Here is a 26,359-nt window from a genome sequence, read left to right as displayed (position 1 = left end):
CCCCAAGAACAAAAGAACCATGGTCAGCCATGCCGACGAGCAGCCGAGGACATGTTGGAGATGATGATATATAAACAGAGAGAAGCGGCAGAGGTGGACTGGAAGTGAGGGAAGACGGCGAGGAGATCGGTTGGTTTTTTATTGGGTGTTTTCCTTTTTTTGCAGCGACGGCATGCCTTTTTTTCTTCTGCTCCGCAGCGATATCCTGCTAGAGTCAAGACGAGTTTCCCACCAAAAAAAAAAAAATTGGACTTGAAGGAAAGAAAAGTTTGTGTGAGAGCACGGGTATCATGCTGAGACGATGCGTGTCGCCCTCGGGACTCGCGGTCAATCGCGGCCGGATCGAGACCAAGGCTCGAGCCATGGGCCTTTTTTTTCGTAGAATCAAGGAAAATGTCGTGACGTGGCGTGTGCTCGCGGGGAGTCGATGGGCATGATATCATGACGGGCATTCGGAGCGAAGGGTATCATTTCCCTTGGGCTTTGGCCGGCCATCCCCTTCTTGTTCGGCGCTCATCATACGAGCGAAGAGCGCGTCCCTCCCCGCCGCCCATCACGGAAACGTATTGTTAAAGTTGTTGCAAGGCCATTCGACCTTGACGTCCTTGACGCCGTCTGGCATCAAGCGCAGCCACTCGGCCCACTTTTCCATGTCGAACGGTGCCGAGTCTGCGCCGAACTGGAGCGTCAGGTTCAGCCGGGGCGCCGTCGGGTCCGGCTCGATGCCGAAGAGCAGGCCCCTCCGCAAGGGAGCGAGCAGGATCGACGGCAGCCTCGAGTTCCCCGAGATCTGCATGTGGAGCGGCGACGGGAAGCTCTTGACGATGGGCTTCTCCGGGTACCGGTCCTGCACCATCTTTGGGTAGCTCGACAGCAGCTTCGCGTGCAGCTCGGCGGCCGTCAGGGGCGCCATGTGGTTCCGCTGGCTGATTCGCGTGTGGAGCTGTTCGGCGACGGCCCGCGTGAACGAGGCGTTCCCCATGGATCCGAAGTGCTCTTCCGAGGCCGACGCGGCAACCACCTCCAGCACCCCTTGCTGCCGGACCAACTTGGACGAGGGGTAATAGGCCGCATCCATGATGATTAACGTATCTGAGGACGTTTCCTCGAGGATTTGTTGGATACCGCTCCACCGTATCGTGGGACCTTTTAACCGATCCCGCGACCTAGGAGTGACAAGAGATAATCATCAGTCTAAAGCTCCCTCGCGGTTTTTTTGGTTGTTTTTTTTTGGGTGACGTTTTATGGCACACAACGAGAAACAGCCCGGGGCTATCCTTACCTGGCAAGAACCATCTCGCGGTCTCCATCGAGATAGCTCTGTCCCTTGTAAAAGACAAGCTTAAGGACGTCCCTATCGTCCCGGTTGTCCACAAAGTTGGTTACGGTCCGAGACAGCCACCTCCACGGACTCTTGCCACTCTCCGGCGACGAAGGTATCATCTTGGTCTCTGTGACGTATTGGTAGTCTTTTTGCAGCACTTCAGCCAGGTACTCGACCGAGGATACCAGCTCTCCGTCTTCCTCGTCGTCCTCCCAGTAGAGAAGCAGTGCCTGCACGGCCGTGTATCGGCTGCGGTAGGGGTTTGAGGCGATCTTGGAAGCCGCGGCCTGCAGTTCCGATTGGATGCTCTCGGCAGTCTGCTGCGGGCCACTATGCGCAGTCCGGGCCGCGTGAACTGCTTGCGAGGCCTGGCCTGCAAGCTTTTCCAAGCGGGGTCCTGAGGGAAGCGGTTTCCTGACCCGCGATTCGCTGCCGAGGGGAGCTCGGATCGGTGGCGGCGGTGGTAGCGGCTGCTGGTTCGGCGGAAGCGGAGTCGGGGTCGTCGTCGGCGGCTGCGCGCTGTCCACCTCCATATCATGGGGGTCGTGGGTCAACAGGGGCGTGTTCCCATTAGACAAAGGCTCCAGGTTCACCGGGCGCGGGCTTAGGGGGCGAGCCCCTAATGGGGCCAACTCATGCACCGGGCTGTGGGCGCGGTACTTCCGGAAAGCATCTTCCCATGTCATGTTGTGGTGATTCGGGTGGCACTAGGGGACCAGAAGTGAGCAATCGAGAGTCTCGTGTGTGAGCAGCGGCGCCGCGGCACGGTGATGCCGCTCGAGACAGTAGACCCCAAGGTCTACACAGAGAAGAGTCAAGAGGTAGAGAGAGAGAGACAGAGAGAGAGAACAGGAAAGCACTAACAGCAACTCTTCTCCTACGGCAGTCGTTGCACGCCCCCAATTTCCTGATTAGTGCCGCTTTCTCCCTCTGCTCTGCCGAGAGGGGACCGGTGCGTCGTCTGCTGGCCCGGCGGCCACCCGTCAAGTCGGCTCCATCCTTTACGGAGAAAACCTGCTGGCTCGAGAAGCTGGGGGACGCGTCCAGGCTGAAGGGGGAGCCGGGGGTTTCGTTTGAGGTTATGGTGGTCCCCGTAGTGTGAGTGGCGTTCGTGCTGGTGGATGAGGTGGTGTTTTTCCTCATGGGCGAGGCAGAATGGGGGGAGTGGGTGTGGCGCGAGCTAGGGTGGACGGCAAAGCCTGGGCTCGTGTGCCGCTGGTGCTGCCCCGATGCCTTTGATGGTTCATCCGTTTTGGGAGACGCGTCTGCCAGTGTCGACGCGGGATGCATCCTTCAAAGGCTGGGAGCTCTTAGGATCATCTACTCGGCATCATCTGCTGAAAAAGGGGAGTTCGGGCGAGCGTGAGAAGATAGAGAGAGGGGTGCTCCAGGGAAACACGCTCTCGCAGCAGGCGTGTCTTCTCGTAAGCACGTGGGCACTAAAGCAGGCGATAGAAGCGGTTCCGACTCAGCCCGAGTCGAAAAGCCACCACTGCCAGCCAAACTCCGCAAGAAAATATGCCTTGGCGAGAAGCGGAAAAGGCTGGAGAAGAATGTTGCCGGATATATTTGAAGAGAGGGGGGATAAACAAGAGCGCGAGGAGAGCCAGGTCACGGAGAAAGTTGCCGGTGCCGGGGACGCATGCGAGGAAATAGAGACAACAAATGGGGTATCTGGGGCAGCTGCCGCTTAAAGCGATCAAGGAATCGATGCGGGCACAGGCGAGAAAGACGAGGCAGAGAAACGATACAGCCGCTAAAGGAAGATAACAGGAGACGCCGAACGAAAACGACAAAAAAACAAAAGCAAGACGCGTGGGGGAGGTTGATGCTGGGGTGAGGTGGGGAGGCGGTCGTAAAGAAGGTTATTGTCCCGAGTCTCGAAGCCTGCGAATACAGTTGGTCGGGCTTGGGGAGGGAGCTCGGGCTGATGGGATAAGCTGCTGGGGGGGGTGGGGGTTATCCAATGGCAGCCAGTCGAATCGCGCGGCTGTATAGGAAAAGCCAGCCAATACACCTTGAGAGGAGGAGATTGCAGCCCACCAGTACTTGGGCGCAGTGCGTGCCGGTGCACCCAGTGGCGGGTTGGCAGGCGAGGAGGCGGATACGGGGATGTCGTCAAGGCCAGGTGGGTTGACGACGGGAGAGGTAGATCGGGTACCCTCCTTTTTGTTTTTCTTTGTGTTCTTTTCTGCTTCTCCAGTTTCCTCCACTCGCCGCTCTGCAAAATGCAGGCTGCTACCCAAACGGGAACCCGAGGCAAGCAGCCACTCAGAGCAGGCCAGCCCCGGACCGAGAGGAGCAATCAAATGCCAAACGGACCCCAGGCAGAAAGAAAAAAAACGAAAGCACCACTACGGGTTTCCGCCTTCCCTGCTGCTCGCGCAAGTAGCCGTCACGCACAAAAAAAAAAAAAGCACACACACGACGTTGACCTAGGCAAAGGGCCACATCCAGTCCGAACAAATGCTGAGGGCAACGAAGCGGAAACGGTGCGAAGCAGGAAAAGAGAGAGAGAGCTGGCGCAGCCCACTTTGAAGAATATCCGGCGAGGGACGGGTGAGAGGTAGGTGTGAAGTTAAAGAGGAGGTGAGGTGAAGATAGGGTGATGATGGTCGGGGCGGGGGGTGTAAAGAGGCGTGCAGGCGAGGAGGAGACAGGTATAGTGAAGTGGGTATGTAGATTGGTACCTCGTGAGAGGCAAGCCAACGGGAGACAGGCCAACGGATAGAGAGGTAGGTAGCAGGTTTGGCAAATGGGCAAAGCGGGAGGGGAGGGGACGAGTAGCAAGCGTGCTCCAGGCGGGTAGAGAGGTACCGCTTGCTGTCAATGATGACCGTATGCAGAGTCTGGACCGCGAATGTAACCGCGGCCCTTTTTTATTATTGCGCAAACGGTGCAGCGGACCGGACTGGAGCCCTCAGAGGCCAAGCCATATACCTCTCTACGCTCGAGGGAGGTCGGCAAGCCCACCCGCAGCTAAGTGCAGGTGGGGAGGCAAAGGCAGGTGAGCACCGAGGCAGAGTGTGTGAGTGGTACACAAGGCGAGCAGGCCCCCTTTTTCTCAACCTAGCCGGCCCCGGTGCTGACGACGCTGGGGCTGGGGCTGGGGCTGCTGGCTTCGCGATGACGGCGAGTGGAGGCAGACGAGGAACGAGCCGCGCCGGGAGAGGGAGAGTGAGACCGTGACCAAAGACCAAGGTCCGGGTGGGAATCCGCTCGCGCCCAGACGGAGACGGGAATGGGGTCATGTACGGGCGAGGTATCGTGAGGAGCGGGTAGGGGTGTGTGTGGCTGCACGTCGTGGGTGTGCTTTGCTGGCCTGGTCTTGGGTCGTTGTTTGGGCAGGGCAGAACAGGCGAGGTGTGCGAAGGATGGGTTGAGGTTGTTTTGGTCGAGCATGTGGTGGAGGTCGAGGCCAGTGGGGAGGGGGGAACAGAACTAAGGGGGAGGAAGCTAGTGGTAGAGGGAACTTGGAGGCATGGAAGTGGTGGTAGTAGTGGTAGTAGTGGCGGTAGTGGTGGTAAGTGGTGGTAGTGGCAGGCGCAGGCGCAGGCGCAAGGTGGTGAGGGGCCGCGGAGCTGAAGGCTGGCGTCCAGTCGAGCAGTTGGCTTTTGGCCGTTGGGCAGGCCGGCGGGAGTCAAGCCACTCGGCCCCGGCAAAGACAAGCTGACGGGAGGAAGGGATGGCGACTGCGGTGAAACTGAGACGGCGCTGCAGTGGTGATGGAAAATCAAAGTGCCCATATAGGAAAGCGGCCAGGACCAGGGCACCAGGGCTGCTGGCAGGGCCGGGGACCGGGTGGATGCCCGTGGTGAGAATTGGCTCCATGTCTCCCGCCGTGCCGATGGGAGGGAAGCTGGGAAGGGTACCACCGGGCCCCAGCCAGCACAGCAGCACAACAGCACAACAGCACTGCGGTTGCACAAGCAATTGGATAAAAACTAGACCTGGCTGGCGGCTTGGTAGCGCATCGGCTAGATAAAAGGGTCTTGTTAAGCAAAAGTATCCTACTACGCGAGCAGCCAAGGTACTTTAGGTACCTACCTAGGTACCCAAAATCTCCAGGCCAGCATGTTGGCTAGCATTCGAGAATACGCAACCCCCATCGACCCGCCCGCCCATCCGCCCGCCTATCCGACCTCATTGCGAACCTCGCTAGCTGCATCCTCTGGCCTATAGTGCCGTGCAGAATCACACACACATTTTCAAGCACTCAAGGTAGAGGTTGGTGGTATACATACACACCTCACCATTGCCCATGTCCACGCTCTGTGGCGTCGCTGGTCTGGACTACACAACAAGAAAAGCCCGCATCCCGCGTTCCCACCCTTTCAACGCTCGTTGGTCATCTCCACGGTGTAGTCCTGTCCGAGTTGTGTAAGTGGTGTGCGTGCCTACCCCATACAGGCTACATGCTACCCGCTACTGTACATCGCACAGCACGAGAGAGATGACGGATGGGGCCTTGGACGGACAATGGAAGCCAAATGCATCCACCTCGATCCAGTTGTCCACCTCTCTCTCTCTCTCTCCTCCATCCTCCATGCCACCGTGCACCATGTCACCCCGCCATCCATCTCGGCTTGCCAACCAGACGAGCAGCTGTCGTCTGCATTGCGCATGGATTGGTCTTCTGCGCTTCGTCGCCGGCCACTTGTCATTGATATTTGCCCACCACCAGCCTGCCCTGGGTCTCTTACGATATTTCGGGCCGTGATCTTTGGGCATCTGTGCTCCAACCTTGATTGCCGCGCAAGGTTCTTCCCTGCAGCTCAAGTCATCTCTGCCGCTGGGAGGCAGGGTGGCAGGGAGCCCAGGCCGAGACCAGCAAACAGAATCGATCTAAACCCGTCCGCTAACTCGTCTGGGGGCCCCATCCTCCATTCAGGCAAGAGCGCGCGCGCTGGGGAGCAGCTGCGGTTGCACAAACCCTCTGCCTCCCAGTGACCTCCCACCCCCGGCATCCACTATGAGGTTATAGCGCAAGTGCAGGGGCCAATTGCTGCTTAACCATTGGCGCGACTTTGTTTCCTGCACCCACCAATGTGCATAAACACAGGATCAAGCCAAGACTTTTCTGGACCGGGGGGGGGAGGAGAGGCAGAGGAAACAACGAAAATTTAGGCGAGGAAGAATGGAAGTGCCCGCTGAATGCCCAGGGAGACACCAGGTAGGAAGAAAATAGATAAACAAAACATGAAATAATACAAAGGGATAAAATAGGGAACAAAACAATCGCCAAGAACGCCTTACGCTCCTCCTCAAACGGGCATCGCTTGCCGTCATGTCCCCTGCTGGGACCCCTGACGCCCTTAGCCCCCGTTCCGTCACCTTTTTTATTTTCGGTGACAGCAAGGGAGAAGGCCCAGGCAGGGCGTGCCCATGGTGCCGTGTGCACCTTGTGCGCCGTGTCTGGCGATAATTCCTACGACCGAGGAGCGGCAAAAGCAGGCTGTATGGCGCGCTGCGGGCTGAGAATCCACGGCGTCCCAGGCACGCGGGCGCCTCTTTATCTTGCACCGCATCCCGGGCTCACCACAGCATCATGTCCGGGCCCCAAGGATGCACGCAACTGCACCGAGAGAACCCCCCATCCGTGCCCGAGGGAGCACGCGCTGCGCTAACGAGGCAGGCATCCATAGTGCCTCGGCGTCCTCTCCGAGATGCCTGCCCGCCCGCGCGTTAGGTGCTTGCTTGTTTCCCTTGGTTTTATTTTTATTTTTATTTATTTTTGCTTTCTTGCTTGCCTGCCCAGATCCAAGTCAGCCGTTCCCTGGGTACATGAGGCCCGGCCCAGTCAAATAGCTCGATTGCCGCGTTTGCTGCACCCCGGGCCATGCGTGTGTTGTTGTTTTTGTTTTGCTGCTGCTGCTGCTGCTGCTGCTGCCGCCGCCGCCGCCATTGCTCTGTTTTCGAGCTATCTGCCGCCAGCCTCACCGAAATGCACGACCCGATAGGCCAACGGGGTCATCAGACAAGCTGACAGGCGCCAGGCCTTGCCGGAAAGAGGCAGAAAATTCCCGTGTCGCCGTTAGATGCATTGCCGTCAAGCAGCACATTCCCAGTGATGCTACAAAGGGAATGTATACGCGGGATTTGAAGGTGAAAACCAAGGGCAAGCAAGCACCGTATCTTCTCGAAAAATTGAGAACTCGCTTTGCAGGGGAGCGCCTGTGTTGAACCCAACTTTTTCCCTATACAGTTAATACAGGCGGGTCGTTTCTGATCCCACAAGCAGGGCTGACGTTGATTTTTTTTGCATTCGCACTGCAAACGACCCCTCTGCTCTACTGGTGGGCGCAGTGTTTGAAAAATAAATCACACGGCCAAATTGCCTTGTTCAGCATGCCTAACTCCATTTCTTGACCAGGCCCCCCGGCAAAGCGGGTTCTCAATTTCTAGGGAAGATAGGTAGGTTTCGAGAAAATTAAAGTAGAAAAAAAGAAAAACGGAAAAAAAAGAAAGAAGAAGGAACGGTCTGGGCCGCCTCACGGCAAGCATCCCTAGGCTACTACCATCTGCGAGGGAAAGAAAAAGGAAAACCCACCCGTAACAGGTGGGTAACATGGGGGTTGAAACTGGAGATCGCAGGGGTCGTGGTGACTTGGGGGTATGTCACGAAACTTCAAGAATTTCTCGTCCTTTAAAAGCTTTTCTCGATTTCTCTCCTTTTTTTCACCAACTTCAATAATGGCAGTAACTTTATGCCAGCACGTGACCCCCCTTTCGCCGCCCCTGTGATCTCCGAGGTGGGTTTTTCCTTTTTCTTTCCCTCGCAGATGGTATTAGGGCCGCCATCGTTCGTTGTTAACTGGACCGGGCCCCTCCGACTCGCCCGCTCCAGCCGAGTCGAGCTCAGCAGGCGGGCCAGTCCAGGGTGCCGGAACATGTCCCGGGGGTAGCCCTGGTCGGGGGTTGCTTTGCACATCCCCTGTGTTTCCTTCTCTCCCCTCCTCGCCTCGATAGAAACCTCCGTACAATGCACGTGATATCACAGCGGGCCACCCATGAACCCCCACAGCCTTTCCCTTCTTCTTTTGCCGGAATTTGCCCGTGTTCGGGATCATGGTTATTTTGCTACCCGCTTTCCGCGTTTGTTTGCCAACAAGGGTAAGAATAGACAGCGGATGGCGTCAATAATAATGGCAGTAATATGGCATGTCATTACCTAGCGTGATCAAGTGCACTTTGTGACAAGGAAATGAACAAGACGCTCGAATACGAGACGAGAAAGAAAACCACAAGATCAAAATGCATGCACAAGAAAAACACAAGAAATGGGATGTCCAGAATGTGATCGAGTTCCCCAACCTTGCAGGGTGCCACGCGTTACCTAATAGAGATAAAGTCGATCTCTGCTACGACCTTCCCGCCTGCTGATCCTGGCCTTGACTAAGGTGACGCCGAATCCGGGCAACCATAGCGGCCGCGCCGCTTTCGGTAGGTGGTTAGGTGTACGGAATCCATGCCCGTCATGTTCGCGACTTCCTAGATCGGTGACCACAAGTCGGCCAGCTCTTGCCGTCGTGCGAATTAGACTCGAGCCTAGCCAAGCTGCGCTGGCCCTCCTTTGCCGCCCGCACTTTTCTTTTTGCCCGTGTGTCATCTTCAAACCCACCAAGGGGGAGGAAAAATCTTCACTCATGCATCTGCCTGTCTGCCTGCCCACCTGCCTGCCCACCTGCCTGCCCGGACACCTCCTCGGTCAACCCGCCTAGCCGCCAGCCTCCAACACCAGTCTCCCTTCATCCTAGCCCACGGCTCCCCGCAGCGTGGGGAGGGCGTCCGACACGGCGCCATGGGTGACAGCTTGCCGCCCGAGCCAGAATGACCCCCGTTGCAGCGCGGCACAAACGACTCGTTGTGACAAGAAAACCTTGTCGGCCGGCCAGCCAGCTTGAGCGATGCTGCTGCATGCTCGACCCACCACTGTCTTCTGCGTGCTGCTACTGCTGCCGCTGCCGCCGCCGCTGTTCCTTCCTTCGAAGGAATGGAAACCGAACGGGTTGCTCCATGCCCCCCATCTCGTCTGCCGGCTGATTGATTGACGCTGGCCGCGCGGGCCCGTCCAACGCACCGCACCACCCTCTCCCATCTCCCACCCGCCTTCAGGGGCCCAATTGATGGGTCCCGCCGCTCGTCCGCCCCTCCCACGTTGCTGTACCCTAGAAGCGCCGCATGCCCATTCGACACGACACGCTGGTCCGCCTGCCGGCCCACAGCGGCGTGGCTTGCCGTTCATCACGTCGAAAGACGCTCCTTCTCCCCTCCTCGCTTCTCAGTTCTCCGTAATTCTTTTCGCCTTCCCCGTCCCTGCTCCTACCTGCCCAAACACACGACGCGAGCGCGAGTCCAAGAAGCCATTGTGCAGCCGAGCCCTAAAGAGGGGCGAGGGAAGGACGAAGCATAATGAGAGAAGGGGAGACTGAGAGTGAGAGAGAGGAAAAAAAAAAAGAGGCAGCTGTGCCAAGGGTGAGAGACGGCGACGAGATGATAAAAAGCAAAGAAAGGAAAATCAGCACCCCGCCTACCGGCCTATCCCGATTCGTCAAGCCGCCAGCGCGTGTAAAAGATCACCCGCCTTGGCTCGGCCAGCAGGTTGGTCTGCCTCGCCTGGGTTACGTGCGTTGATTACATTACAACACAGACTTGGTTGTGCAAGCTCTGCTGCCCGTCCTTGGGGACTTTTGATATGGATAAGCTGGGCGGCCCGCATCGATCCAAATCTGCCAACTGTGTATCTTTGCATGTGCCTCTGCTCCACACAGCCCTCGCCTGCCTCCCTCGTGCGCGCGCGAAACTAGGTGGGCTCTGGCAGGGCAGGCACATGCTAGACGCGCAAGGTCGCGGCGACGTGGACTCCCTGACCCAGCGCGCGCATGCGCCAGACCAGAGAGAGTCCCCGGTCGCAAACCTTGTGGTGAGTGGTTCTTTGTATCACTCTCCTTACCCCTCTGGGCCCCCGGGGGGGCCAAGGTCGACGGCCAGTGGTCGAGAAAGGCCGCTCTGGCCAGCAAATTGCTTGGCCGCATAGTCACCCAGAGATCCCAGACTACTCTTCTCCACGGCACTTGCGAAACTGCGAATCGGCACGTTGGGGCATATTTTTGTCATTGGGTGGCGGAAACCGTTCGGTGCCATGACCCTGTCTCTGCCGTCTGCAAGTGCAAATATGCGGCGGCCACAGCCAGTGGGGAGGGCCCATGACAGGAAGGAGGAAGAGAATGGGGGACAGAGAAGAGACGATGGGACCGAGGGAAGCCGTCGTCGGGACGCGCACGCGCCGAGACCAAGCCGCTGCTTCTTCGGCACAACCAACAATTTAGCCCATACTTCGTTGGAACCGACGGTCCCCCAGCCCGGCCATGGCAACACAAAATATGCTACTGCGGACTGCACATCTCGCATCGAGAAGTGGAGTCTGTAGATATGGTGGATCAGAGGAGACGACCAGGCAGGCTCTCTGCGGAGCTCACGAGACTCGTAACGTGGGCCGCAATCGTCGTGCGACTCGTCAAAGAACCTGACTAACCACCTCGCTGGATTCGCTCAGGCCGGGTCCGCCAGCTCCTGACCCTCCTGTCTGGGGACGGGCATGCGATGGCAGACACGCAGGTTGGCTTTCGCATGTCCCGCTCCATCAACCTCCCTTGCCCGTGTGGTAAGACGAAGATGGAGGGCGCCGACTGCAAACAGCGGGCATTCTCACCGAGCACCCCGCCACCGGTGCCGCTCTCTGCCTTTCCGGGCGTCTCGAGACCAGACGTGGGAACCCGGTCTGTCGGGTACCTGCTTCCTTTTCCTCCTCCTCTCCGGGGGCGGCGAGTATTGATATCGCAGTATGTGTGTCTTGTGCGTCTGCCCGTCTATCGCTCACGTTTATCTTTGGGAAATTTTCCGATAGCCTCCGTTGCGGCTGGCGCTGCCGGTAGAGCCTCGATCGGGAGGAAACCCTGCCAATCTCGAGTACTGAGGGGGTGCATGTTTCTCTCCGCCCTGTCGGTCCTTCCTCACTCCCCTCCACATGTCTCATCTATCGCTTGTCTTCAGTCTACCCCCGTTTATCATGTCTTGGGGCCTGAACTCCTCCCTCGACGGCTCCAGCGAGCGTGCTCGCCAAGAAAGTCATACCAACTATTTCGGGCAAGTTGCTCTCGGTAATACGTGATACGCGCATTAGAGAAGACGGCGCGCGCTTGGAACTAAGGGGACTGGGAGCGCTGAGAGACGGCCGAGAAGGGGTATTTGCCTATTTGGCTCGTTGAATCCCAGTACCTGATACCTGGTGGGGGTCGCGTCAACCTCGAGCCTGCACCAACAACCAGGGCATGTGAAGGCAGCCTCTGGCTTCCTTCACATGCAGGCGCGGTTAGGTTGGATGCTTAAAAGGTAAGCTTCTCCGCGTTGCACAGACGTCTTGTTCATAAAGGCCGTGGAGGGCTAGGCTAGCAGCTCGCCTAGGGTGGCGCTGGCCCGAACGCGACCCTTTTGCTTGGTCCAGAGATTTGTTCCGTCACTTATTACCGTTGCCACCCCGGTCAGGTCGGATATCGATTGCCTTTGCAAGGCCTTCCCCAAGCCAGCAAAGGGAGCACTCGCCGACACTAACGAAAGGATGGAGGGAGACGAAGGCCGGAACAAGGCCGCGGCGCGGCGCAACACCCCTGCCTCGCGCGGTTTGCTACCCCTGTTCCCCTAGTTCCGATGTCACCCGCGCTAAAAAAGAAGGGGGCCCTCTGTTGGTGGGTGGTCATTGTGCTGGTTCTGCTGGCGCCCTCCTCCACACACGCCCTGCATAGCACGCATGCATCATCACACGGGAGGCAGCACATTGCACCAGTCGCTGTTTTGCTCGCTGTGTCTGGCCGTTGGGGAAAGACGACTGTCGGCGTCTCGTCATCTTCTCATCAGCCACCACCACCACTACCACAATTTGTCTAGGTAGGTACCTACCTCCCTATCCACCTGGGTAGGTAGGTAGGCACCTACACTAGAACTCCAAAGCCCAGCCAGCCACCGGAAACGCCCCCCCATGTTGATGGCGCATCCCACACACGAAATTGGCGCCTGGAGACGAGGGTGATTGCGTTCTGGCTCTTGTTTGTTTGGCGCCCAGGGATCACACAGGCCAAGCTGCCGAGTGCCACGCAGCAAGTCCCCCGACCGCACCGCTCAGCCTAGTTGGAAAGGGCAGGTGAATCGCGGATGCGCAACGGGAAATGGCTGGGCCGATCCAACACTCGTCACTCGCCCCCCTACCTACCACGCTCTTAGCACAACCGACCGGGCTGTTCCTATCCCGGCAGGCCTGGGAGGGGCCCACCTGCATCACGACGCTGATACCACGGGCTGCTGCCGCCGCTGCTACAGGGCCTGGAGCCCCAGTCTCGTCTATTTCGTCGTCTTGGGAGGGCACCGACGATATGCGCCGTACCACAAATCTCTCCATGTCCATCTCCTGCCCACCCCCATGTCTCGGCGGCATGCCCTTGGGCGTACGTCGAGTACGAAGTCCCACCAGGCGACTCGCCCACAGCAAATAATATACCATGGGAAAAGAGTGAGGCCGCGAGACGGAGGCACAAGGTGGGCGAAGGGCTGAGGGTGGCTGGCCCAGCTCATGGAGCGGCGTAATAGCAGTTGGGTTCCTTCCTCTCTCCCCCTGGCTCGTCCACTCACACGAAACCTCGTTGCCACGGACGGCTTGTTCCTGCTTTCTTATTTCGGATCGTGCACCACCACTATAACTTATTGCCGACACCTTGTCCTTCACAACAGCAGCAGCAGCAGTAGCAGCAGCAGCAGGAAGTGGTGGTATTGGTATGCATAACCAGCACTACCACGCCACTACACCACCACCACTACCACCACCACCACCACAACGGCGGAGTGGGTGGTGGAGGTGAGGTAGCCCGGCCCAGACGCCGCCGCCGCCACCAGGTCAGGCTATGCGGCCCTGCCCGACGGCCATGTTTTTTTTTCAAAAAGTCCCGTTTATTCTCTTTGTAATGCCTTACTGTCTCTCTTCTGTCTGGTCCTTTTTTTTTCTATTCTCCTTGTCTCGTGAACATGGCATCATTTTCTACTTTGTTGTCTGCCACCGTCGTATCGTATCTGCACTCTGCCCTTTTGGTTGCAGGTGACGGAAAAAGCTGCCCAATCTCGAGGGGCGCCCGCCTCGTCTTGACTTGGGTGGCAGGCCAAGGCTACCTAGCGTGAGGTATTTCCCTTTCTTTTCTTTTTTTTCTTTGTCTCTACTTGTTTCCTTCACTCCACCCTTTATCGACTACCTCTTTTATTTGTTTGGTTGCGTCGGGTCAACATGCATCGTGGATCATGGACGGCTCCTGCCCCCCTTTTGAGGAGCCAGTCCACGTCCACAGAACGCGCATACACACACACACACCCTCTCTCACTTGCTCACTCATGCCGAGGTGGGCAGCCAGCCAGCCTTGCAGACAGCTGTCAAAACATGGACGGGTGCAGGCCGAGACAACGGTTGGCCCATGCGAGCTGCGCGTGGCGGCCGCCACTGAGGGGAAAGGCAGGGAAAAGGAAGAGGAAGAAAAAAGAAAAAAAAGGAGGCAAAAAGGCCGATCCTACCACATTTTCCACATCACGCATCACACACGCACACCCCCTCCTCTTTTTTCCCCTTCCCTTGGGAGGGTGTGTGTGTATGTGTTGATGTGTTGCTCGCTGGCTACGCTGGCTCGCTCGCTTGCTTGGCTTCGCTTTGCTTTGCTTGCTGGCTAGGTGGCTCGCTGGCGGCTTTTGCACGGTGGACAACAACGGGGGCCGGACCCGGCATGGCCTGGCATGGCACGGTATGGCTGGCTGGCATGGCATGACATGGCTGGCTTGGTCTGCGTAATTTTGTTCTCGCCGACTTGCCTTTCCTGGGCATAGGTCGACGGATACCTGCATATCGCCGGCGAGGGGGGGAGTGTGAAAAGTGTCTCGAGAACAGCCAGCCAGCCGGCCAGCCAGCCACACTGCAAGGGATCCGCCGGGGTTTGCCATACATCCCTTTGAACTCTCTTTTTTTTTCTGTTTCGTCTACCTTTTCCCGTCGAGAACGGAAATTCGAGGCTCCCTAGGTAAGTAGCGCCGGCTGGCCCATCGATATGCTCCCTGCAGGGGATGGGGGACGAGCAGTGACCTAGCCAAGGCAATTTCCACAAATAAAAAAAGAAAGACAAACGAAAAAGCTTGTCTTGGGATGTCGGACATTTCTTTTTCCGACCCGAGAGAATTGACAAATGATGCGCCCAGTACCTACTAGGTACCACAGAACAACGCCCGCTCCTATATGATGCATATCCGTAGAGTGACTTTTTGGAACCTGGTGCCTCTCCCCCCCCCCCTCCTCTTCCCGCCTCCCGCTTCGCGGCCCGACCGCTGTGCGATGGATGGATGAGGGGAGGGGGGACGTTTGAACTCCGAACGCCTGCCGTTGCCCGCCGTGTCAATGTCCGCCTCTCTGTCTGGCCCAGAAAAGGGGAGAAAGAGATGATGTGCTGGGTGATGGTTGGGTACTTTGCTGGGAGCCCAACAAAATATCAGAAAATGGAGGATGAAAAAAAAACCCCCAAAAACAAAAACAAGAAACTCAAAAAAGTACATGGAAATCAGATAAAAAAAAATGCTAGACCAATCACATGCCACTCCCCCCATCTCCCCAGTCAAGCCCACCCCCCCAATCCCCCTAGCCTAACCCTCCCGGACCCTGACGCCCAGGTCCATGGCCCAGCCGCGGTCCGCGTCGCCCGCGAAGCGGCCCCGGATGCCGTCGGCCTCGAGGCGGGCGGCCATGGCGCGGCCCTCGTCGAGGTGGCAGCCGATGACGCCGCCCTCGCGCTCGAGCAGGGCGCGCCTGTCGTCGGCGGGCACGGCGAGCAGCGCCGCGAGCCCGCCGCCGCCCGAGGCCTTGAGCACGGGCGTGCCCGAGCCGGACGTCTGCAGGGCCACGCACGCGAGGAAGGCGGCCGAGAGCAGCACCTGAGCCGCCAGCACCGCCAGCCACCCCCACCGCACCGACACAAAGGTCTCGGGGCCGCTGCCGGCCTCGGTCGCCGTCGCCGCCGTCGCCGCGCCGAAAGAGCGGATGCTGTACGAAAAAAAACACAAACACAATAGGGGTTAGTCAAGCTTGGTTCCCTCTCAAGGGGGGTGGGATCAGGAGAGGGATGTGGGACGGGGGTTAGAAAGGGAAAAAAAATCCAGGTTCTGTGCTCATATACGTACGTGTTGGTCAGGCTCATAGCAACGTTGCCTGTGATATTCGCGACCGCCTGCCGCATAGCCTCGTCGGCCGACCTGCCCTTCTCGAGAACCTGCCCCCGCCCCCGCGCCGCGCCAAACATGGCGGACCCGAAGGCGTCGCTCGTGCCCGTGTAGCCGACGACGGCGGCGCCGGCAGGGCCCATGCCTGCCGAGTAAGCGCCCGCAAAGGCCGAGGTCATGTAGCCCGACAGCGGGCGCACCGCCTCCGGGTCGACGCTGTAGTTGCGGCCCGCCTGCGCGGCAAACACGACCAAGGATTTCGGCTGGCCTCGCGGCGCCGGGGGCAGTAGCAGGTCGATCGTCGTCGACTTGCGCACCGTCTTGCCCGCCGCCGTCGCCTCGTACGTGCCGACGCAGAAGTGGAGGAGGACCTCGACGGCCCGGAAAGACACGGGGTCCTCATGGCGCTTGTCGTCGTCGTCGTCATCGTCGTCGTCGCCGTCTCTGTTGTTGCTAGGAGTCACCTTGGGGGACGGTTGCCGCGTGCTGTTGGTGTAGATGACGAAGAAGTTGGATATCGCCGCTGCCGCCAGGTCGGACTGGTTCGCAAAGGAAAGTGAGCCGGCCAACGGCTGCGGGCTGCTGCCTGCGCGCGCCGAAGCCGGCGTCGACATGTTCAGGTTGTACGTATCGGCCTGCAAGTATAGCAAAAACTCAGCATCAGCATTTTCACTCTGGTTTACGGTCAATAGAGTGAGCCAGTACTCACAGATCCCACCAAATACACGCCGTTGGGGAGGCTTGCATTGCGGACTAGGGTCGCGCTCGGCAGGTTGAGGTTGACGTCCAGCTCGCTTGCCCTGACGGGGTCAGACACACTGAGACGGCTTGTGACGTCCTCGGTCCGCGAGCAGACGGAAAGCGAGCTGAAGGTCTGGGACTGACACCCCTTGGGGCCACAGATGGGCGGGAGCGGCGTCACGTCCAAGTCGACGGGGCTGTAGATGCCGAGCTGTATGCTCTGCTTCTGCCGAATGTCCAGGTCCGCTTCCAGCAAACGCCCCTGTTAGCAACACAAGCATTCACAGCGCTATAGATCAAAACTTTTCGACATACCGGTAGAGCCAGTAACGGCAGCAGTATCCGTGAAAGGATAGCTCACGCCCTGCGCTTCGCTGGCCTGGCTGGCAACAGTGGTCAAGCGAGTTGGATATTCTGTATTTGATCATGGTTCGCTCATTAGCATCTTTATGTCGACCTGGGCGTAGCTCAGAGTCTACTCACCGATTATCATTTGGGTTAGTGGCGAAGTCACCACGCTCGTAAGCATGATGATGGTAGCGAGGAGGCTGAGGCATCTTTATACCACGCATCGCAAGGTGTTAGCAACAGGAAAAGCCCAAACAAGAAAAGAGAAGCATGAGCGAGACAAGACTTACCGGCCCTTGGTGACAAAAGCTAGGCGCACGGCCCCAAACGGCCCCCTCCGCGCGTCCTCGAAGGCCTGGAAGTCGGCCAGCGACCGGTCCCGGCGCGCGAACCAGTTCCACTTGAGCTGGCCGAGGCCCTCGAGGACGGGGAAGAGCAGGGCGGCGTGGCAGACGGAGGCGAGGAAGGCGACGAGGGCGTTGAGCGTGACGGGCAGCGGCCAGGCCGCGAGCGCGCGGCCGTCGTAGCGGCTCAGCAGCACCCCGATGATGCCCAGGCACGCGACGGCCACGAGGCACCACAGCACCTCGGGCAGCCAGCTGGCCCGGTAACCGCTCCAGACGCTGCGCGCCGACGCCGCCCCGGACCGGCTCTGCGCCGACAGCCGCCGTCCCCCCGCCGCTTCTGGTGTCGCTGCCGCGCCCAGGCCGCGCCCCAGCTCCGCCTCCTCCTCCTTGAGGGTGGACGTGTCCGCCGTCGGCCCGAAGACGCTGCCCTCCTCGTACTGCTGCATAAAGGGCGTCCCGCCGCTCCCGCCCACGACCGACGCGCGGCAGTGCACCGGCGGCGGGTGCTGCTGTAGGGGATGAAGTGCTGCCGCCTGGGGCGGCGTCGTTCGCCTCTGCGATGGCGACAGCGGCCCCTGCACGGAGCCGCGGTCGGAGGAAAAAGCGGCCGACTGGTGGGATAGGGGGCGATGATGAGAGAACCTCGGTTGCTGCTGGGGAGATGGGAGGTAGGGCGAGAAGGCCTGCTGCGAGGTCCGTCGCGGCGGCGTCGGCTGCTGCTGTTGTTGTGCCGAGAAGCGCGCCTGCGGCGGCATGGCTGCTAGCGGGGTGTAGAACTCGGGCGATGGCGGCCGCTGCGACAAAGGGGTCTCGTGGACCGGCGACGTATCCTCGCGCTGAAAAGGGAGCTGCAGGGTCTGACTTTGCCTCTGCGTAGTGTTTCGCGAATCCGGCTCCCCGACGGCGGCTGCATGCTGCTCCAAAGGCCAGTCCCTCTTCAACGAGGCTCTGCGCTCGTCGGATGAGATGCCCTGCGCTGCCCCAGCGAAATAACCATGCGACGAAGCCGGGGACTGGACGACACCGGCCACGGGCGCAGCCTCGCCTGGCGAGCCCCGGGATAACCGCGACTCTTGGGGAAGCGGCGGCAGGGGAGCGTCCCTTCGGCTACCGCTCGAATCAACGGTGCGCGGCATGGTCCTCTGAGAGACCCTGTATGCCAACGAGTTCGCCCTGCTAGCGTCCCTAGACGAAAAGTTCTCCGAGTCGCTGATGGGAGAGACGGGGTGAGAGGGCGGGACCTGGTTGGCCCCGTGCAACTGCGAGAAGGCATAGTCCCTCTGGACGTGTGGCGACGCCGGCCAGGGTGGTGGCGGGGACGGATGGGACGGACTTGCGGATGGCAAACCAGACTCTCCGCAAGTTGAGCTGGGCGCAGAGACCTCATCCGTGGCCACCTTTGCTGGTGCCAACCCGTTCCCGGAACCACTCAGGGCTATTGAAGGCCCAGCTCCGGCTCCTCTGTCGGTCCCTGCTATCGCCGGCGTCCCTGGCCCTTCTGATGTCTTCTCTCTAGGCCATGGCTCGGTCCCGGAGCCCAGTCCCAGGCCTAGAGCCGGCGTATTTACCGTCTCGGTCGGAGCTGCCGTCGAAGAATGCCTCGGCGATGGGAGAGGTCTCCTAGGTATAGAGTTCTGTGGTTTTTGTGGCGGCTGCTGCTGCTGCTGCTTCCCTGATGCCTCCTCTGCTGGTGGCCCCGACCTAGGAGAGAAGCTGGCGGGAGAGAAGCTGGCGGGCGTGAAGCCCGGATGGAAGAAGTCCTCTCCCGGGAACTCCGGGTTAGGAGAGTTCATGTCTTACGTCTAAAGGGGGACGGCGACATTCTAGAGCGGCCTTTCGTTCACGATTTCGAGTTGCACGTGGTAAGCACGACATGCATATGCGAGTCGAGTTTGTGGAGGCCAAAAAAAGATGTAGAAATGTCAAGTTGGTATTTTCTTGGGGCGACAGCGAACCCCCAAGGCGGACGCGAAGATGCGGGTGTTGTGCGTCTGAGTGTATAAGATACGGGCCTAGCAGAGCGAGGGGGGAAGCAGGAAGGGGCCCTGAACGGTTCAGATGTGGCTGGTCCAAGCGGAAGGCGAAGCTGTGATGAGGAGAGACCCTGCTGTGTGACGAGGTCTCGGATACAACAGAAACGAAACAAACAAACAAAACAGAGGGGACGTAGTTGGGGGACAAAACATCCAGCAGGAAGCAAGGAGCGCACACGAAGGGCGAAGTATCTTGCTTAAGGAGCAAGACGGGGAAAAGGCGCAAAGTAAGCCGTCAGCCCCAGCGAGCACGGCGGGATGGGGCGAGATGGATCCGCCGGTCCCCCTCTCGGCGGCGGAGGAGGGCATGGAGGGCCCCGGGAAGAAAGAACAAGTAGGGGTGGCATGGTGGATATAACCGCTAGACCGCCTGCACAGGCAAGGACTGTAAACAGTTGCCGATTTGCGCTGGGCCCGGGGTGGGTGTGGAGGCAACAAATCAATGTAGGTAAGATGCAGAGGTGGTGCAAGCGCGTGTGTTGGAGGTAGCATCACAGGCGGGCGAGCCACATGGGGAAAGGATGTGTGCTGATCGAGGGGGGGAGAAGGGTCTGGGCCGGGACGCTTGTCGCGGCATACGAGAGGGGCTTGCTATGAACTCCAAGAGGTCAAGCTGGGAGATAGGTAGTGAGAGGGAGAGAGAGACAGTGAGTGTAGTAATACAGCCGGGGCCTGTCAACGACTGGCTCGCGTCGTGGTAGAGGTGTGGCATCTTTGGAGCTCTTCCAGGCTCTGGTGGTTGACCCCAGTCGGATGCGAGAGCAAGGATGTCAAAACAGAAACAGAGAGGTGCCTGTTGGTGAAACGGATGGAAAAGAGGGAGTGGAAGGAATCGATTGGATCAATCGAGCCTGGAGCCAGGAAAAAGAAATCCCTGCTCAGCCACCTCTCTCTCCCACCGTGCCTAGACTTACAGGCCCACACCAGCCATCGACAGCCACCGCACGGCCTGGAAGTCATCACTGGCAGCCACCATCAATCAATCACAAATTTGCTCGCATCACACATCAGCGCCCGCGGCTTGAAACATGGCCTCACACGAGCTGCAGTCGAGGTCACATCCGCCCAGGGAGTTGAAACAAAGACTCGGGCAATCGACAAGTCCAGGCGACGGCGGCGTGCCAAAAGAGAAGCTGGTCCGGCGTCGATGCTAGCCACCCAGCCTCCTCGTTACTGTGGCTCTATGATGTGCTGTTGTTGGCAGCAACAAGAGCATGGAGAGTCAGCAGGGCGGCCCAGTAAGCACCACGCATGCGCACCCACCACCCAAGACCCTAACGTCCTTTCATTCTTCCTCTGCGTCCATCCATCCGCGCAAGCCTCATTGGATCCGTCACTCGCTTTTTTTCTGCTGTGCCGCTTCCTCCCGTCTCCGAGCTCATACGGCACACCACTACCTACCGGATCTATGCGGCGCGGCTCCGCGATCCGGTCGACGACCTGCCCAGTTATGCCCTGGGATCCGGGTTTGGTCGGTGACTGTATTGATTGGTGTCTTTGTCTATCTACCTGGGCAGTCAGGTGGGCCGCTAGACATATACGTTGATTCCATCATCTTGTCGTATTGCTCGTCTGCACTTTGCTCTTCGCTATCAGAGACACCCAGTCTTGGGCCCTCCTTTCCAAACAGACCCCCTTCCGGGGTACTGCACAGGCTGTATAGGCACCGCAATGTGTATTTATATTCCAGGCGCTGCGCGTTCGTTCGTCTTTTATACGGGCAAACGTGCACTCCTTCGTATCGCTTGTGGTCCGTCGCGCTATGCTACCGAAACCGCAATGTGCGCCCGCATGGCCGTGACCGCATCGCCGTCGTGCTGCTTGAGCAGCTCGGTGGCCTTTGCTTTTGACAGCTCCAGCTCTTCGACCTGTTTCCGGGAGCCGAGGTCAGAAATTTGCCCACTATCGCCAAACAGCCAGCCGCCCCCAGAGTAAGGCTCCTTACCAAGAGAGCCACGTCGGCGGCGTCGACCTTGACCTTCTTGACTTCCTTCTTCTCCTCGGTGGCGCCGCCGGCGAGGCGGCCCATGGCCTTGTTGACGGCGTCGCGGTCGACGGCCGAGGCCGAGGCGTCGTCGTCGCCGCCCGTCGCGTCCAGCGACGCCATGGCCGCCGCCGCCTTGCGGTCCTCGGCCGACTTGGCCACCGTCTCCTCCTGCACCTCGTCGTCGACGTCGGGCTTCTTATCGTCGGACATGGTGGCTGCTGATTGTTGGGGGCGACTGGGTGGGGGGTAAGGAATGTGTGTCTCGGCCATGAACGACGGCTTTCTTGGTGGGGTTCAGCGCGCTCAATTGATACAACACCTAACTCGGGTCAAAGCTGTAGCGGGGCCATCCCTTCGTCGCACACGCACACACGGTTTAGATTTGATCAGATTGACACTGGGCCGCTGACGACAGGGGCGTTTACAGCGGGGCTGGGCGCTGTATTTTTCGGTCCCGGCGAGTGGACGGAACCAACAAAGGCCGCCGAGCGCTGTAAGGGACGCACTTTTGTGTCCATTCTGGGCAGTTTTGTCCCAACGCCGCCGGGTTCTCTTTTCGATTGCCGTTCTGGGAAAGCAGGAAAAGGTGAGCGGGTGACTCAACCTCCATCTCGTCGAGACGAAATCGGCTCGCCCTTGCATAAACGGCGGGACTAGGGCCAGCATTGAATTAAGGATCTGATTGAAGAGTATTGAGCTCTGTCATTCTGGTGGTGCACAAAAAGGGGGGTTGACCTGACGTTTCCTTCACATTCGAGTCCTCGTCATCTTCCCTGTCGTCGATCTTTGTCCCCCGTCCGTGTTAGTTAGTTGGCTCTACTCTTCAACATCCAACACCACAACCAAACACCAAACACCACACATCCCCAACATGGCCCAGCCAAACGGCACCCCGGCCTCAGAGCCCTGGACCCCCGCGTCCTGGAGGACCAAGCCGGCCAAGCAGTGCCCCGAGTACCCGGACCAGGCGGCCCTGGCGCGGGCGACGGGCGAGCTGGAGCGGCTGCCGCCCATCGTGCACCCGCGCGAGGTGGAGCGGCTCAAGGCCCTGCTGGCCGAGGTGGCGCGCGGCGACGCCTTCCTGCTGCAGGGCGGCGACTGCGCCGAGCTCTTCGACTACTGCGAGCAGGGGGCCATCGAGTCAAAGGTCAAGCTGCTCCTGCAGATGTCGCTCGTGCTCGTCTGGGGCGCCGACAAGAAGGTGGTGCGCATCGGCCGCATGGCCGGCCAGTACGCCAAGCCGCGCTCCAGCCCGACCGAGCTCGCCGCGGACCCGGCCACGGGCGAGCCCGTCAGCGTGCCCAGCTTCCGCGGCGACATCCTCAACGGCTTCCCCCTGGCCGAGCGCGAGCTGGACCCGGCCCGCCTCGTGCGCGCCTACCACCACTCGGCCGCGACGCTCAATTACGTCCGCGCCGCCCTGGCCTCGGGGCTTGCCGACCTGCACCGCCCGCTCGACTGGGGGCTCGGCCACGTGCGCGACGACGCCCTGCGCGCAAAGTACCAGGAGGCCGTCCGGTTCCTGACCGAGATGCTGCGCTTCATGCACACCATCGGCGCCGACAAGAGCGACAAGCTGGGGACCGTCGAGCTCTTCACCAGCCACGAGGGCCTGCTGCTCGAGTACGAACAGGCCCTGACCCGCCTGCTCGAGAACCCGGCCGCCCCTCCATCGGCGGCGCCTCCCGCCGTCGCCCCGGGTGGCAGCAGGACCACCACTACCACCACTACCACCACCGCCGGCCGCAAGGAGTACTACGACACGTCGGCCCACTTCCTCTGGATCGGCGACCGCACCCGGCAGCTCGACCACGCGCACGTCGAGTTCTTCCGCGGCGTCGCCAACCCCATCGGCGTCAAGGTCGGCCCCACCACGCCCGCCTCGGACCTCCTCGGCCTCCTGCGCGCCCTCAACCCGTCCCGCGAGGCCGGCAAGCTGACCCTCATCACGCGCTACGGCGCCTCGCGCGTCGCCGAGCTGCTCCCGGCCCACATCCGCGCCGTCGAGGACAGCGAGTACAGCGGGCTCGTGGTCTGGCAGTGCGACCCCATGCACGGCAACACCCGCTCCGTCGGCGAGTTCAAGACGCGCGAGTTCAGGGACATCTTCGACGAGCTGTCGGCCTGCCTGCGCGTCCACGCCGAGCAGGGGTCGCGCCTGGGGGGCGTGCACCTTGAGCTCACGGGCGACGCCGTCACCGAGTGCCTGGGCGGCGCCGCAGAGCTCGAGGCCTCGGACCTGCCCACAAACTACACCAGCTTCTGCGACCCGCGCCTCAACGAGAAGCAGGCCCTCGAGCTCGCCTTCCTCGTCGCTGACCACTACCGCCAGCGCCAGGGGAGGATCCCGCCACCGCTGCCGCCGACAGCTGCGGCATAGGCTTGCTGCGGCTGTATTTTTCCCATTTCTTCCCGTCTCGTACCAAAAGTCTGACTGATTTCGACCAAAAAAAAAAAAGCCCACAACTGTGGCAACCCAAAAGAGCCTATGCGGCTTTGTCAATGGCGTCTTCTTGTTATAAAGCGTGGGATCTTCTCGCGCTAGGTCTTTGGGGCCGCAAAAAGGCAACCCTATATCTGGCTGGATAGAACCAAATATTTCCCGGTATATATCAAATTATATACCAGGTGCAATTTCATACCAACAACATGCCACTACAAGATTTTGGGACGTGATTGACATGCTAAATTCCACTCTCCACCTTCTTCCCCTCCACTCGTTCAAACGTTTCCCAGAAGATCCAGGGCTGGATTTGCTTGGGTCATGTTCCTTTCTGCATCATCTAAAAGTACGTCACTCGACTTTGAGGCCGTTAATAAACCCCAGGCTGGGCGAGGTGGGCAGTCACCCTAGATCATCAAACAGGACCAGGAAGGTCCCCTTAAGTCCCGTCTAGTCCTTCGTGTTCCCCAGCACCCTCCCATTCCTCCCCTCCCCTCTCGCTCCCTCACAGCCTCGGCTCAGAACCCCTACACCCAACCTGTCCGCCGCCGCCGCCGCCGCCGCCACAGCCCCGTCACCAGGCCGTGATGGTCTGGGCGCCCTCGAGCGCATCGCCGGGCTCGAGGGTCTGCCAGCCCCTGACGGCGCCGGCCTCGACACACAGCATCTTGTGGTAGCCGTCCTTGGGCGCAAAGTCGCCGATGGACTCGGCCTTTGCGTCCCAGGGGTTCCACACCACCACGTCGTCCAGGTTGTCGCGCACCACCTCGAACACCTTGCGCCCGCCCTCGGACACGGCCACGGGCGCCCGGGGCCCGCCCGCCGGCGTGTAGATGCGGTCCGTCTCGCCCGTGATGGAGAGCCCGCCCTCGGCCTGCTTGCTGACCGCGTTGGCCGCCACCTTGTCGACGAACTCGGCGCCGTCCAGGCCCGAGATGGAGACGCTCTTGATGTCCTTTTTTGGGGGGTTCCGTGTCAGCAATATGGTCACATAGATACGGCCAGCCAGCGACCGGGGTTGTCTCCAAATTCGTCACCCCTGCCGAACCATGCCACTGCAGCCCTGCTCCGGTTTTTTTTTTTGCCTTTTTATCTTTTTCCCGTATTTTTGCCTCTATTCGGTCCCAAACTCACATTGATCCGCAGGTAAGTGTGCAGCAGCACCTGGATCTCGATAGGCTTGTCCCCGGCGTTGGTGGCGGTGAGGCTGGTGGTGAGCGAGTCGCGCTCGAGCGTGACGCTGTAGAGCAGGTTGAAGGGGTGGGGCCAGAGCGCGCGCGTGGCCGCGGCCAGGTTGGAGCTCGTGAGGCCAAAGTCGAGCTTGACCGAGTGGTCGCCCGTAGCCGCGCCCAACGACGACGAGGCGCCGCCGCCGCCGGCGCGCTGCGATTCCGACGTTGACTTGCCTAGGAACTCCCAGTGCGACGTGCGGGCGAAGCCATGCTGCGGGAGCTTGGACGTCTCGGCGTGGTCGGGGGCGGTGCCAAAGACCTATGGGTGAATGGAGGTTAGCGTTTTCCTTTTCTTTTCTTTTTTATCCTTGGCGACGGCCTAGCAAGGGCAACAAGAGAGGGGAGGGAAGGGGAAAATAAAATAAAAAGGGCAGCGTACCGGGAAGACGAGAGGAATGCCGCCGCGGACGGCCTTGGTGCCGTCAAGGCTGGCGGCCTCGCTCAGCCATAGCTTCTCCTGGCCATTCCTCTTCCAGCTGAGCACGGTGGCGCCGTAGAGGAGGACCTCGACGCTCTCGCCCGTGGGCAGCACGGCCGACACGCGCTGCTTGTCGTCCGAGATGGTGACCTGGGCCTGCGGGGCGAGCCCGGGCGTGCTGGCCAGAGCCGACGGCTTGTTAGGGCGGTCGACCATGGTTGTGGTGGCGGTTTCTTGTGTTGTTGACTTTGCCTTTTTTTGTGTGGTTGGTAGTGGTTGTGCTGCTGCTGTTTCGTCCCTTTTTCCGAAGAGGCAGGAGCTGAACGAGAGCTACAGGGAAGAACGGAGCTTGTTCAGCGGGTGAATGTAACGCAGGCCGTTTGTTGGCGGCGGCGGTGGATCTTTTTGGAGGTGCCCACAATGCGCATATGCAGCAGAAGTCCAAGTCCCAAGTCGGTCGAGTCCAGCAGTGGTGAGATGGGGACAGGTACGGCACAGCTCTTGTTGGTTGTGCGCTGGAACTTATCACCTACATACGATTCACTGCAAGGATACGTATGGAACCCTTATTCTAGGCCTTGCCGTCCAAAACGGGACGGGATTTGATTGTCCAGCAAAAAGCTCAGCAAACAGCAGCAACAGCAAACCCGCAAACACGAACAGACGGTTCGCGAGGCCTTCCTTGATGAGATTAGACAGGACGAGCGAGCGTATGGGCAAATGCGACAAGCCAGACGGGCGGCCATGCGTCAATGGGAAATCACCGTGTCACAAAATAGCGATAGTGCACCTCAGCGCCAGGAGCAGCACCTAAAGAGGCATTGACGTCGTGGCGGGGTAAAACGGCGCCTCCGTATTGCACAGGCTGGCGCTCCTCATCCCTCCAACGACCCCGCCCCGCGCCCCCGTCTGGGCTGTTTGTTAGTTCGGCCTCACCCCCGCTCTCCACAGCCCCCCCCTGCCAGCACACACACCTCGAGCTGCGCTAACGATGCCTGCATCCGGCCTCCTGAAACCCTCTTGCACATCAATCGCTTAGCCTGAATGGTCGCCTGGTGCTGTAAGGGTGGGGTCCAGACCCGCCTTGACCGGAAACTACTTGACCTCGGGAGCGACGTTGGACTCACCGCAACGAGATGTCGAGACTGGACGACTGACCGACCCGTGTGGAAGGCTTCTTGCATTGCACACAATGGA

General features: G+C 59.8%; 10 protein-coding genes across 10 annotated transcripts; 2 read left to right on the top strand and 8 right to left on the bottom strand.

Moving 5' to 3' along the window:
- Nucleotide 1: 1 nt before the first annotated feature.
- GGTG_07778 (hypothetical protein) lies at nucleotides 2-4,057 on the bottom strand. The gene is made up of 3 exons (XM_009225604.1): nucleotides 2,189-4,057; nucleotides 1,283-2,031; nucleotides 2-1,166 (listed from the first exon to the last, which is right to left on the bottom strand). Exons 1-3 carry the CDS (start codon nucleotides 2,612-2,614, stop codon nucleotides 554-556), a joined length of 1,788 nt encoding a protein of 595 aa, XP_009223868.1. The 5' UTR covers nucleotides 2,615-4,057; the 3' UTR covers nucleotides 2-553.
- Nucleotides 4,058-4,393: 336 nt separating this feature from the next.
- GGTG_07777 (hypothetical protein) lies at nucleotides 4,394-4,726 on the bottom strand (the record flags this gene model as incomplete). Its single annotated transcript, XM_009225603.1, has 1 exon — nucleotides 4,394-4,726. The coding sequence occupies one exon, from the start codon at nucleotides 4,724-4,726 to the stop codon at nucleotides 4,394-4,396; it is 333 nt and encodes a 110-aa protein (XP_009223867.1).
- A 54-nt stretch (nucleotides 4,727-4,780) lies between these two features.
- Nucleotides 4,781-5,587, bottom strand: GGTG_07776 (hypothetical protein; the record flags this gene model as incomplete). The annotated part of the gene is made up of 2 exons (XM_009225602.1): nucleotides 4,781-5,239; nucleotides 5,573-5,587. 2 exons carry the CDS (start codon nucleotides 5,585-5,587, stop codon nucleotides 4,781-4,783), a joined length of 474 nt encoding a protein of 157 aa, XP_009223866.1.
- A 71-nt stretch (nucleotides 5,588-5,658) lies between these two features.
- On the bottom strand, nucleotides 5,659-5,887 carry GGTG_07775 (hypothetical protein; the record flags this gene model as incomplete). Its single annotated transcript, XM_009225601.1, has 2 exons — nucleotides 5,659-5,691; nucleotides 5,759-5,887. The coding sequence occupies 2 exons, from the start codon at nucleotides 5,885-5,887 to the stop codon at nucleotides 5,659-5,661; spliced, it is 162 nt and encodes a 53-aa protein (XP_009223865.1).
- Nucleotides 5,888-8,438: 2,551 nt separating this feature from the next.
- GGTG_07774 (hypothetical protein) lies at nucleotides 8,439-9,953 on the bottom strand. The gene has a single exon (XM_009225600.1). The coding sequence runs from the start codon at nucleotides 9,567-9,569 to the stop codon at nucleotides 9,078-9,080; it is 492 nt and encodes a 163-aa protein (XP_009223864.1). The 5' UTR covers nucleotides 9,570-9,953; the 3' UTR covers nucleotides 8,439-9,077.
- On the top strand, nucleotides 8,807-12,026 carry GGTG_07773 (hypothetical protein; the record flags this gene model as incomplete). Its single annotated transcript, XM_009225599.1, has 4 exons — nucleotides 8,807-10,247; nucleotides 10,362-10,746; nucleotides 10,881-11,103; nucleotides 11,870-12,026. The coding sequence occupies exons 1-4, from the start codon at nucleotides 10,020-10,022 to the stop codon at nucleotides 12,024-12,026; spliced, it is 993 nt and encodes a 330-aa protein (XP_009223863.1). The 5' UTR covers nucleotides 8,807-10,019.
- A 3,447-nt stretch (nucleotides 12,027-15,473) lies between these two features.
- Nucleotides 15,474-18,842, bottom strand: GGTG_07772 (hypothetical protein; the record flags this gene model as incomplete). The annotated part of the gene is made up of 6 exons (XM_009225598.1): nucleotides 15,474-15,489; nucleotides 15,575-16,248; nucleotides 16,323-16,600; nucleotides 16,670-16,768; nucleotides 16,838-16,911; nucleotides 16,993-18,842. 6 exons carry the CDS (start codon nucleotides 18,840-18,842, stop codon nucleotides 15,474-15,476), a joined length of 2,991 nt encoding a protein of 996 aa, XP_009223862.1.
- Nucleotides 18,843-20,486: 1,644 nt separating this feature from the next.
- GGTG_07771 (hypothetical protein) lies at nucleotides 20,487-21,348 on the bottom strand. The gene is made up of 2 exons (XM_009225597.1): nucleotides 21,028-21,348; nucleotides 20,487-20,950 (listed from the first exon to the last, which is right to left on the bottom strand). Exons 1-2 carry the CDS (start codon nucleotides 21,337-21,339, stop codon nucleotides 20,843-20,845), a joined length of 420 nt encoding a protein of 139 aa, XP_009223861.1. The 5' UTR covers nucleotides 21,340-21,348; the 3' UTR covers nucleotides 20,487-20,842.
- Nucleotides 21,349-21,616: 268 nt separating this feature from the next.
- Nucleotides 21,617-23,779, top strand: GGTG_07770 (hypothetical protein). The gene has a single exon (XM_009225596.1). The coding sequence runs from the start codon at nucleotides 21,941-21,943 to the stop codon at nucleotides 23,447-23,449; it is 1,509 nt and encodes a 502-aa protein (XP_009223860.1). The 5' UTR covers nucleotides 21,617-21,940; the 3' UTR covers nucleotides 23,450-23,779.
- On the bottom strand, nucleotides 23,692-25,490 carry GGTG_07769 (hypothetical protein). The gene is made up of 3 exons (XM_009225595.1): nucleotides 25,124-25,490; nucleotides 24,647-25,003; nucleotides 23,692-24,467 (listed from the first exon to the last, which is right to left on the bottom strand). The coding sequence occupies exons 1-3, from the start codon at nucleotides 25,376-25,378 to the stop codon at nucleotides 24,087-24,089; spliced, it is 993 nt and encodes a 330-aa protein (XP_009223859.1). The 5' UTR covers nucleotides 25,379-25,490; the 3' UTR covers nucleotides 23,692-24,086.
- Nucleotides 25,491-26,359: the final 869 nt, after the last annotated feature.

This window comes from Gaeumannomyces tritici (genome assembly GCF_000145635.1).
Source record: "Gaeumannomyces tritici R3-111a-1 unplaced genomic scaffold supercont2.4, whole genome shotgun sequence".
Lineage (NCBI taxonomy): Eukaryota > Fungi > Ascomycota > Sordariomycetes > Magnaporthales > Magnaporthaceae > Gaeumannomyces > Gaeumannomyces tritici.
This window is presented reverse-complemented; position numbering and strand designations above follow the sequence as displayed.

Coding starts and splice junctions, on each gene's coding strand:
- GGTG_07778 (XM_009225604.1), bottom strand. CDS start 2,614: ATGCATCCCGCGTCGACACTGGCAGACGCGTCTCCCAAAACGGATGAA. Junction 2,032..2,188: donor GCCGTAGGAGAAGAGTTGCT/GTTAGTGCTTTC, acceptor CTGGTCCCCTAG/TGCCACCCGAATCACCACAA. Junction 1,167..1,282: donor CGCGAGATGGTTCTTGCCAG/GTAAGGATAGCC, acceptor TGTCACTCCTAG/GTCGCGGGATCGGTTAAAAG.
- GGTG_07774 (XM_009225600.1), bottom strand. CDS start 9,569: ATGAACGGCAAGCCACGCCGCTGTGGGCCGGCAGGCGGACCAGCGTGT.
- GGTG_07771 (XM_009225597.1), bottom strand. CDS start 21,339: ATGGCCGAGACACACATTCCTTACCCCCCACCCAGTCGCCCCCAACAA. Junction 20,951..21,027: donor CCGCCGACGTGGCTCTCTTG/GTAAGGAGCCTT, acceptor TCCCGGAAACAG/GTCGAAGAGCTGGAGCTGTC.
- GGTG_07770 (XM_009225596.1), top strand. CDS start 21,941: ATGGCCCAGCCAAACGGCACCCCGGCCTCAGAGCCCTGGACCCCCGCG.
- GGTG_07769 (XM_009225595.1), bottom strand. CDS start 25,378: ATGGTCGACCGCCCTAACAAGCCGTCGGCTCTGGCCAGCACGCCCGGG. Junction 25,004..25,123: donor GCATTCCTCTCGTCTTCCCG/GTACGCTGCCCT, acceptor ATTCACCCATAG/GTCTTTGGCACCGCCCCCGA. Junction 24,468..24,646: donor ACACTTACCTGCGGATCAAT/GTGAGTTTGGGA, acceptor CCCCCAAAAAAG/GACATCAAGAGCGTCTCCAT.